We start from the raw sequence: 12,054 nt of genomic DNA, 5'->3' as shown, positions 1-12,054 counted from the left end.
CTTACTGTTTGAGTTTCTAAATCAGTAGTAAGTCACTGAAGAATAAAATGATGTTGTACATTGTTGCTGTACATCTTTATTCTGTCATTCTTCTGGCAGTTTTGCTCGGTGCAGGGTGTTCTGAATGCCTGCTAGAGGTATTCATATCTTTTACCCTAACTGCATCTGGTAGGTTTCAAATGAACCACAGTGATACTCATTTTTAAGAATATTTGTGCAGTGATAGTATATGAACTATTGGAACAACTTCTTTAAGGAAAGTGTGAATGTGGCTTCTGTCAACAAAGAATATCAGTTATGTTTCTGAAAATCTCAAGCTATTGCCATAGTAAATTATATAAATGGGCACAAACTGAGATTCTTTTCAGAAAAAAAAAAAAATGTTAAGTAGCAGTAATATATAAATCAGATAGGATTTTGTGGTCCCTGGCTGAGATTTTTAAATTGAAAAAATAGCATAGGGCAGATGCCAGTGGTGTGCCACTCTCTTCCATCAGCTGACATTCTCCTCAACTCTTCTTCATTGATGTAATTTTGCATTTTAGCTTTGAAATCTTTGGTGACCAAACCTAACAACTTTCTGTGGAAAGAGCCCTCTTCTTAATGGCTTTGCCAGCTTTTGTTTTATCTCTGACTTTTTTTTTTTTTTTATCTCCTCTACAGAGCCTCCTCGGCCGATAGCACCCCCGCAGCTGCTGGGCGTTGGGCCCACATACTTGCTCATTCAGCTGAATGCCAACTCGATCATTGGGGACGGACCCATTATCCTGAAAGAAGTGGAGTACCGAATGACATCTGGGACCTGGACTGAAACCCATGCCGTCAACGCACCAACTTACAAGCTCTGGCACTTGGACCCTGACACCGAGTACGAGATTCGGGTCCTGCTCACCAGACCGGGTGAAGGTGGAACTGGGCAGCCAGGACCACCACTCATCACCAGGACCAAATGTGCAGGTGAGTGCTGCTTTGGAATACAACCAAACAAAACAATGTATTTGATTATTGAATTGATTGGTGGGCTTGTTGGCTCTAATTAACTTGTAGCAGAACTTAAGGTTTCCCGTGGCACCCCCAGGATCCACAAGTTTGCTGTGGATTTGCTGTGTCTCCTGCTCTGCCCAGTCCCTCTCTAGGTCAGGGGTGTCAAACTCATTTTCACCAAGGGCCACATCAGCCTCACGGTTGCCTTCAAAGGGCTGAATGTAATTTTAGGACTGTATAGATGTAACCACTCCTACATTATACAGTCCTAAAATTACATCTGGCCCTTTGAAGGCAACCGCGAGGCTGATATGGTCTGCAGTCAAAATGAGTGTGACACCCCTGCTTTAAGTTGCTATAGCAGTAGCTGGGCAGTAGCTTAGGAGGTGGGATGTTAGAAAGCTAGGAAAGCCTCTTCTCCTAATGCAAGAAAGGACACGTTATTTCTAGAAAGGACAAACCACCTGTTTTTTCACCTTTGTATTTCCACTTGCACTTTAGGTAAACTTGCACATAAAGGTACTTGCATGGAAAAACAATCTGTTTAAGCAACAGAATTCTCCAAAACTGTGGTATATTTTTAGGTAATTTTTCTTTTTCCAAGTAGAAGTGCGTGGCCTGCCAGAATCTCTCTCTCCTAAAATACAATAGCAAATATGCATGGAGTGTTTTCTTTTCTCCATTTTTGACCTACCACCACCAAAACCATGTGCTACTGAATCTTGGAGTCTCCTGCTGGTTTTTTTTATTGCCCCTCTGTGGCCAGCACCAAGAAGATTAAGTACTGCCAACTTGTGTTATATCCTGTTCCTTCTAAAGCTACTTAAAGTTATTTTGATCTCAGCTTTCATAAGAAGAATGATAATGCCTACATCTTATAGTTGCAGAGGAGAAAAATTATAGATTTGAACATCAGAGGGGGAGCAAATAAGCGGAAATTAAATAGTGGGTTTTTTTTTCCTAATATCATGATTTTTAGGGCCTGATTTACAGTATTTTAAAGTTTGCACTGTATTAGATTTAGCGGAGTGCTTATAACCTTCTATTCAAAGCTGCACTAAAATAGTAAGGAAGAACAGCTGCAGCTGCAGATTTCTATTTGTCACATATATGTATGAATATATATGGGAATATAAATGAAATATTTTTCACAAGTTGGTGACAGACCTCAGTGGGACAGCTATTCAAGTTCTCATCTAAGCGTGGATAATCACCCGTTTTGTGTACTTAAGGAAGAGAGTCAATGTCTGGATCACAAGCCAGAACTTCAAATGGTCTAGGTCATTAGGTATGAATCTCAGAAAATCAGTCAGTCTTTTTTGAAATAGGGCATAATACTGTCAGAAGCTGAGACACACAGCTGGAGCAAGACTAAACTGAAGGCATTTTTTAGAATTTGTGATCTTATTTATAATTTAGTCTGTCCTTCCTGTGAAGTAAAAATATATGTGTCTATCTCGGTTAACATGACAGTTGTTGAGATCTAAGTAAGATTAAAGCATTGATTTATTGTACTGAATTGATTTAGGCATTGTTCTAAAAAAAGTAGGAATTGGAAAACAGCTTCTATTTTAGAGAGACTGAGCTGAGACTAACAAATCCCAAATGTTTGGGTTCTTTTTCTCAGCACTTGAAAAAATATAATTTCATTTACACAGTCTGTGACAGACTAAAGCTTTTTAATGGGAAAGGAAAAGAAAGGAAGTCATTATTTATGTGACATATTTTTAAAAGCCAGTTAGGGGAAACAATGTTATTTTCAGTGTGATTTTATTTTTAATTTGTTTTTAACTTAACGATCACATATAAGGCATTAAAATCTAGTCAGACTTGAGACAAATTTCCAGCTTAATTTAATCCACTATAAAATGAAGCAGATAAAAAGATACTTGGAAAAATAAAATGAACTTCTGTGACTATTATTTTAATATTAATAAAATTTTGAGTTGTTTACGTTACAGAAAGGCTGGCTTTTCTTATTCCATGAAAGTGAAGGTTAATAAATGTTATTAACCAGTTTCAGTTAGAAAAAGGAGAATCAGGAAGGGTTTGTGGGGACTGACGGATTGTGCCCAGCGTCAAGGATGTGTCAGGGATGGCACCGGGTCGAGCAGCAGGTCACCCAGCCGCCTCTTCACCCGTCTGGAAAATGAAGACAGACCTTCCTTTTGCACAGTGTTCTCCCAAGGCTTCTGTAAGATAACTGCAAACTCGAGTCAATAGGAATATTTTTAAAAATATTTTACTCATAAAAAGCAAACTATAAACATAAAAATTAGTCTTTTCTGAAGAGAAGATTTATAAGGAAAGGTAGAGCTAATAATGGAACAGCTCACCCTGCAGACTTTGCTGCTGCTGGTGTTGTTCGTGTGACTGGCAGGTGATTTACTGTGCTATATTAGATGACATCTCTGCAGCAATATCTTCTTTCTGGCAATTCTTCAATTATTCCTAATTCTTGTTTCTGACAAGATCACTTATTTTTCAGACAGATACTCTCTTTTCTTTCCATGTTCTTTGTCAGTTTTGTCTTTCCACAAGTTTTGTACATATTAGTTCAGATTCTGAAACAAATTATAATTGATTATCTGCTCAGCATCAAATGGAGTGGCGGGAAATAAATGAATTTTCAGCATGAAGTTTGACTGCTTTCTACACTCATTAAAAAGCACACGTTAGCGAACATTGATCTGATGAGTTTTTAGTGTTTACATTCCAGGTAGCAATGATAGCAAACACACTGACACATCAATAAGATTAGGTTAGTATTCTGCTTTCTGTTTATTTAATATCTAAGCAAATATTAACATTATTTTCAAATGAAGATTGAAAATGTTTTTTTTCCATAATTCATTCAGTATTTATAATTTCATGACATTTCTTAATAACATGCTATTGATCGGTTGGCTTGTGCTTTGCTGGAGATGTATCCTACTTTTGAATGATTTGGGTGATGATTGTATTTATCTCAGTATGAGACATGCACTTTTATTATTAGGTTTTTAGAGACTTTTCTGTCTTCCTCATAGCAAACCAGGTGTCTGGTGACTCTTTTCATAAATGTTTCCACAAATGCTAAGCAAAATTGTTTTCTAATTAAGAGATAATTCTTCTGCTAGTCAAAAGTCCTGCACCAGCCTGTTTGTCTACCCAGCATTTTCCAGGTGATCTGTGCTGAATGATGGCATTTTGCTAGAAAATTCGCATGTTGTGTTTTATCAGTCTGCAATTAAAGATAGTGCTGAGCAGTCAAATATATGAAATCACTGAGTGGTTTGAAGTGACTGAAGTAGGACTAAAACATGAGAGGTAAAACATTCTTTTCCATTCTTAGCAGCTGGGTGGATGTTTTGTATTTCCATGCCTTAAGCACCACTGGAGCTGGTGCCAAGCACGGTGTTGTTCCTGGCTGCATGTGGTTGGGCACAAATCATTTCAAGCTGCTGATGCTGGAAGCTTCTTCCTCCCCATCAATCCTTGCGGGGCACCTGGGCTTTATTTCAGTGCGACTTCACCTCTTCCCCAATGTCATTGCTCAAATTTTTCGCTTCTCAAGCATTTTAAAAACCAGAGGCAGGGGGTAGCACCTTAATCAAAAGTAATCCTTAAGGCTGTTTTCTATGGCTTTGGGGTGTGTTGTCCTTTTGAATGTATCCTCTGAGTTGCGATTGCCTTTCCTTTGGGGGGGATGTAGAAAATATGTGGTAATCTAAAATTGTCCACTTAGCCTGCTTTATCAACTCTAAGTTAGAAGTTATTCTCTTACATTGGCTGCTGCTTCTGAGTAATAGCTCACAGCTCAGTTTTATGATTAACTGATATTTTAGTGGCAAAGGAGGTCAATAGTTCAGCCTGTCCAGAGTTTAATATATGTACACAGTGGAATTGCTCATTCCTATTTTACTGAAATTCAGTGCAAGGGTGTGATTTTCAGTAAAACATGAAGAATTGTAGAGCAATTGGAGAAAAAAGTCCTGGGTGTTCTTGTTTTTTCTTTTTTTTCAAACGACTTCTTATTAGTAAACTGTTGCCTATATTATTTGGTTTCTATAATAAAATGAGCAAGGGGGAAGGGAAGTCTTATAGCTTTCTCAGAGCTGAGAATGGACTAATATGTATCGATAATATTATTCTATTGTTCAAAATCGTTATCTGTCACAGAGCCCGAGCTATCGGCATGAGTCACCGCCTCGAGGCAGAACGGTGGGGATGCTGGCTCAGCACTGCGACGCTGGGGTATACTCACCTGCAGCCGAAGGTTTGGGAGCTGGGCTGTTCTCTGCCTGCCTTTTTCAAGCACAAAATCTTTGTTTACGATTTGCACATTTAGTAATTTTAAAAACAATGTGCATAGAGTACGGGTTACTGCTAAACTCCTGTCTATTAAAAAAAACCAAACCAAAACAAAACAAAAAGGCAAAAATTGGGGAAACATCAGAAAACAATAAAAAGCAACCTTAAGGCTTCTGTTCTTTTTCTTGGGATTTTAAACAGAAGGACCCCAGTGATATTATCATCGAGTAAGTGATGTTGCGTGGCCATCTGGAAAACGAAAATGTTGTTCTGGCTTTATAAAAATTGTATCTAATTTTAAAAATAAATCAAGTGAAAGGGTCAGTGCAATATAGAATCTGCTTGTGTCGATGGAGTGCAATGTATGCAGTGCTACTTTGGTCAGTGGTGTTTGCCTTTTACGCTTGCAGAGTGGAGGTGAGGGGTTCCAGGTGGGGAACATGATTTATAGACTTCACTGTGTATTGCACAAGAGGATTTAGGATGTTAGTATGTGAGGCAGTGAGCTTGCAAAATTGGGTACAGTCAACATCACAGGAGGGTTCTGGAAAATACAGCACCGAATGGATAAACTGTGCTCTTCATCTGTGTCTCTTGCAGTAGTGCATCTTATATTATTATTTAAATCTTGGAAAGCTAATAAAAATACATAAAAATGTGAAATTTTTCATATTTTTTTCTAAGTGGACAGGGAAAATATTTACCTTTACAGCAAAGCATTTATCTCAGTGTTTTTAACAGAATCTTTACCATTTCCCCCTCTAACTAGGTGTCATTAGAGACTTACAATATAGCTTAAAGAGGAGCTTAAATATGTTTTGAACACTGAAATAACATGTTTCTTTTACTTATGTTTTTGTTGTTTCAAAGCTGAACACTTTATTAGAATAAGCTAAAGATGAACCACTTGAAACTAAATGAATGTGATACTTTTAAAAATTATTTTACATTTATCATTGCAGAAGAGCCCACATTACAGCAATATTTATAAGTTGCTGTTGTTTTTTACAAATGTGTTTGGCACTCATGACTGTTTCTGGGCTTTTGGCCAGGTAGTAATTGGAAACATTTAAGATCTTGCTAGCAGATACCAAATGCACCAGTCTCCTGTTCCATATAGGTTTACCAGTTGGCTATGATATGAACAAAAAGGTATTTAAACAATAGAGAAAGTCTGGACTAAGTAACTTAATCATGTTCATTTTAGGATTGAATACCAGAATTGTTACTGAGAGAGCATCCTGTAGAAGAGCTATCTGATTTGGACCATTGTCTGATTTGGACATACAACTGTACTCTGCTTGTTGTGCTGCTTGCCACTGTTCAGATGTTCGTACCACATATAGAATCCTAATGATGCTTATATCCATAAGAAAGGACTGTAGTGCAGCTGAGTTACCTAGCAGGAGACCAGGCAGACTGCCGAGCCAAGTTCTTGTCAGATTCCGTAAATTAAGCGTGGTTTCCTCTTTTTCAAAGGAGCACAACGATGATGACTCAGTTGAATTGGCAGTAAACTGCAAGTTCAGACACTGACCTCCCCTAAATTAGTTTTCAACTTTTTTTGTTTGCTATATTCAGCCTTACATAGTATCATTTTTTTGGTATTTGCAGCTGCAAGCTCCATCTGCACTAATTGGAAACTTTCTTCCTGCGTCACTGCGAGTGCCATGTTATCTGATGAGACGTGGGTTTCCTGAATTCTCCAATGCTTCACTTTTGGGATAAGCTTTGTTCATGGCTGGTTCTTTATTGTATAGGGTCATACCCAGAAGTAAATCTCACTGTGGCTATTTAATCACACTGATGGTCTTCACTTGAGGTTAGAGTAGCAGACTGAGTTAGGTTTCTCTAGTGTGGCCACCCAGTTTTCAAAGCCTCTGTTGTGTGCAGTGACCTCTTCCTCTGTCTTCTTTCTGAAGCCTCTACCAGTGGGCAGGTTGAGTTGACTTACCTTCCACAAGACATGGTTATTGTCATTGGTACCTCACATGCTGACCAGTCGGGGCTTCAGTGCAAAGTCCATCAAGTTGAGAGAAGTCCTACAGTTGGAGTTAGTGTCTCTCTTTCTGGTGAAGGACACTAGGTCAGGGATACCACTTGAGCTGTGTGATGAAGGCTGAGGGAGGAAAAGGAGCACCTGCCAACTCCTCCCAAAGCTCCCCTGTCTTGCAAGTGATTTGTCCATCTCCTGTCTCATCTTGCCTTGTTCAGCAGCTTTTCCCAGAGTGGAGCGTGCCGTAGTACTGAGACCATCATGATTTATCCAAAGTGCGTGTAACTAGTCAATAGATCACACTTCCAAGAGGAGCACTGTCTGTGGCAAGAAAATGTATTGCACTACATTAATCCATGGCACCTATTCCAGCTGTAAAAGAATGGATGTGAGCAATAACTCATATTACAGCACTTGAAAATTATGTGGGTGCACCTGGGCCAGATAACTCAAAGCCTCATTATAGCTTCTCCAGAGTGTGAGGACTGGTATTCAGAGATTTTTCATCTGTATTCACTTCTGAAGAACATGGTTGCAGGTTGAGATAATCTTACACTTTGAGACGACTGGAGCTCTTTTTTGAACTGTGACTTCTATTTTTAATTTCAGCTGAAATAAATCATTTTTAGTATGATTTATTAGTGTGCTTGACACTTTAGTTTGCTTTCATAATTAAGGTCTCTCAACTGTTTAGGAGTGCAGTATTATTTTTACAGTGTTTGAAAATTGGTAAGTACCTAAATACAACAAACTTTTATAGGACTGGCTTTTATTGTACTTTCGTTTATCACTCTATTAAAAATTCAGCAGGGAAAATTTTAATAAGGTTTTGAATGTTGCTCTGGTCATTGCAGCACTGAAATGCATGGTTTTGGGAACACACTAATTTTTCACTGTTATTTTGGTGCTATCAAGGGAGTAGCGTGGAGTAGGTAGGGAGGGCTGTGAGTAGCAGGAGTGATGATGTGGAATGATGCAGGAGGAAATTAATTAGGGGTGTGGTTTAGTGCTTGAGTTAGGTTATGGTTGGACTCGATGATCTTGAAGGGTCTCTTCCAAATGGAATGATTCTGTGATCATATGATTCTATAGAAGCAGTGTCAGCAGTGTGTGCTGCAAGGGGGGGGATGTTGATGAGACTTCCCAGATGCATTCATTATTCCTTTCACTGTCCTTCATGTGTCTTTCTCCCCAAAGCCATTGCAGAGAGATGTCATGTCATTCATGCTAGTGTGAGATCTGCATGAAGTTCAGGATAACATCCTCCAAGGTTAGGACAGGCTTCGCTAAAGCCCTGGTTCTTATTAACATTGATTCTTTGGTCTTTATTCTGCTAGATAAATCTTTGTTTTCCATTTGATTCTCGTTTACTTTTTTATTTTTTAAACTTTTTTTCATTTTATAAGTGGGTAGCATAATTCTTTCCTACTAACTTCAATCTAGACTGCGTGAGGCAATACTGAGTGAATTTCACTTTCTTCATTTTATTTCTGAATAAATCCTCCTGCTGGTGCTGAGAGGGGGAATGGATCAGGTGATGCTTTTGTATGGTATGATAATGAAATAGCTTCTATTATAACAGTAGATTGAGAAGCATATAAAGCAGCAGCTGATGCAAGTTGCACCTCAGGTGGTCACTAGGTCCAGAATCCTAAAATGGCTTGTCAGGACTCTTAATTTTACCTGGTTTTGTTTACTGTTTTAAGAAAAATAAAAATCTGGAGCAGTCCTGGAAAGTTCCAGATGACCAGGAAGCAAACATTAAAAATACTGACATGAAGGATCAAGATCACCCAATTAATTAAAAGCTTGTCATCTTGACTTTAATTCTAAACAGAATAATGGAACAGCCAATACAAGGGTTGATTAATGAAGAATTAAGAAAGTAATATAATTAGAGATAGTCAACAGCTTTATGGAATACTGATCTTGTCAGAATAACTTGATTTTTTAAAAATTAGATTACAGATTTGGTTAATAAAGGCAATATCGTTCTTCTCTAATGCATTTAATTTGATATAAAACATTTTTATTAAGAAACCAGAATAAAATCAACACAAATGCAGAAGAACTGGCTGATATATCTAAACCCATTTTTATGGATTAATTGAATAAATATTTCTGTTTGGGTCCTGTCAGGAATACTCCCATGTACTTTATAAAGAAAATTTAACTGTGATAAAGCTGGCAAATCGCAGAAGATTATGAAAATGGTAGAAAAAACCCACTCCAAAAAAAAAGAATTTGCTTATTAATTTGCAGTGGTTTGAATTGAGTGCTGCTGGTTTATGTTTCAGGTAGACCAGCTGCAGGATAATAAAACTGGAGTAGTCCATATGTACAGTGTGGGAAAAGGAGGGGCTGGGGCCCTAGGTGTGGTGTGACAGCCCATGGGGATCACTGGCCACTAGGGCTGTCACTGGGGCACTGTACTGCTCAGCTGTAGAAACCACAGCAAAGTTTCTCACCTTTTGCTTAGTATTGGAGAATGTCTTAAACTTTGTGAAGGTGAATATTTGAAATAGCTTGCCAAATTACTTTCCTTCTGAACCCAGCCTTTTATTCCCATCTCCCCAACCCCTCCCCAAATCTGTGTAGCATCCTGTTCTATAGAATTAAAGGTATGGTGTTGTACAAGAGGTTACTGTCAGGAGGATTAAGAAACCAAAAAAAGAGAATTCTGGCAGAAACTTAGAACCTGGAAACAAAATCTTGTTGTTAAGGATACATGACATGACCAGAATTAATAGCGTTTTTAGATGTGATTTTAGGCAATAATTTCTCATGTAGTTGAAATTTATTTTCCTTGTTTCACATCTCTAACCTCACTGCATAAACAGCATACCATTTCATGTGTACATTAGTATTTTTCATTTCTTATTACCTTTTAAAATATTTCATTTATGCAATTTGTTTTCCAGGTCATTATTAATTGCTGAAAGCTATTTCATTACTCTTGGAAATGGCAACATGCTTAATTATCATTCAGGTAATTAAAACATTTCAGATACTAACAGTACCATAAGCACACATTTTGCAGTTTATTACCTTTATTTTATGGAGTTTTGTGAGGGACTAGGGAAAATATATTCAACAAAGTACCTTCTTTGCTCTGCAAAATGAACTCTACTAGGCTGAAATTTCAGAACATGGGCACCCACTGGGAAAACGATGTTACAGCATTCACAGTTTACAACATGTAGCAGCTTAGATGATTATTAATAGAAAGAAGTAAACTAGTTCTATTGCGCCATATTTCCTTGAAGTAAAGACCTTAAAAGATAGCGCTGAACTACCATTCAAGAACTTGCTTTGTGTTTGTGGCTCTTCTGTCACCTTTGATAAATCATTTAACTTTGTGTCTTGATACCATTAGGAAATCAGGATTAATATGCATGTTTCCCCAGCAATTTTTCTCATTTTCATTTACCTTGTGATTTATTCAGAACAAACACTTCTCTTACTTTTATTGTACTGATTGCAATGGGATCTTGGTTTTATCTGTCTGAACGCTTTCCACAGATAAATAGTTTGTAACTAGAATTTAGTACAATGAAGATCATACATCAGAGAGTAAATTTTTGTTCATTCGGTGACAAATTTTTTTACAATTTTTTTTTTATTGTGTAGAGGGATTTCCCTTGAAAATAAACAACTGCTCTGCATTCAGTTCCTAGCATGACCAGTGTTTCTTTGTGTTTGTCCACGCAGTCTGTTCTTGGTGTTCACTTGATACAGTAAGGGATGGCGTGGAGAGTGTGGGAAGAATGCAGAAATCATACTGTATAGAAATCAGTGGATATCAATGTATTCCTGAACTTAATTTTTTTTTGGCTGCATTTTCACTTGTCTCTTATTCTCTGAATGACCATAATTGGGGATCATGCTAGCTGAACATGTTCCTTTGTGTGTGTTTGCCACTTCACCTCTAAGACTTCTTAGGTTACCTTTACCAAGTTTTCTGTTGCTCAGCTTTTTCTTTTCTTTTTCTCTTCTCCTTCTCCTTCTCCTTCTCCTTCTCCTTCTCCTTCTCCTTCTCCTTCTCCTTCTCCTTCTCCTTCTCCTTCTCCTTCTCCTTCTCCTTCTCCTTCTCCTTCTCCTTCTCCTTCTCCTTCTCCTTCTCCTTCTCCTTCTCCTTCTCCTTCTCCTTCTCTTCTCTTCTCTTCTCTTCTCTTCCCCCTTCCTTTCCCCCTTCCTTTCCCCCTTCCTTTCCCCCTTCCTTTCCCCCTTCCTTTCCCCCTTCCTTTCCCCCTTCCTTTCCCCCTTCCTTTCCCCCTTCCTTTCCCCCTTCCTTTCCCCCTTCCTTTCCCCCTTCCTTTCCCCCTTCCTTTCCCCCTTCCTTTCCCCCTTCCTTTCCCCCTTCCTTTCCCCCTTCCTTTCCCCCTTCCTTTCCCCTTTCCTACCACTAGCCTACTGCCACTCCAACCCCAGATAATCCTCCCCTTCAACTGTGAAACACAATTTAAAAGTTAGAAGCAAAAATACAGATGCTTTCATCTAAACAATGGATGGGAGAAGGAACAATATGTTGTAGAAGTCATTCATGTTGGGTAATGTGCTTGCAGAAGGTTTGCAGATCATATGATGATTAATATAGTATGAGAAATTATACAGAAAAGAAGCAAGTAAAAAGTTCAGTAGATACAACTTACCCTACTTAGTGGTAATTGGAAAAGGCGGTGAATGCATATTTGAAAGACAAGATTGTAGGCATTTTTCATTGTCACTTTACTGATGGACGTAGTCAGAGTGTATACCCATAGTCTATACAATGAGAAAAA

The 12,054-nt window shown here is 38.3% G+C and overlaps 1 protein-coding gene across 15 annotated transcripts in view; it reads left to right on the top strand.

Annotated features, from left to right (window-relative positions):
* The window catches only part of PTPRK (protein tyrosine phosphatase receptor type K), a 407,715-nt gene that overhangs the window by 236,526 nt on the left and 159,135 nt on the right, over window positions 1-12,054 (top strand). For all 15 annotated transcript variants that reach the window (XM_065056898.1, XM_065056897.1, XM_065056904.1 and 12 more), the window contains exon 7: window positions 664-957. In XM_065056898.1, coding sequence (XP_064912970.1) covers window positions 664-957 — 294 coding nt within the window. The remainder of the gene's footprint in view (window positions 1-663; window positions 958-12,054) is intronic.

This window comes from Columba livia, chromosome 3 (assembly GCF_036013475.1).
Source record: "Columba livia isolate bColLiv1 breed racing homer chromosome 3, bColLiv1.pat.W.v2, whole genome shotgun sequence".
In the NCBI taxonomy this organism is placed as follows: Eukaryota; Metazoa; Chordata; class Aves; order Columbiformes; family Columbidae; genus Columba; species Columba livia.
This window is presented reverse-complemented; position numbering and strand designations above follow the sequence as displayed.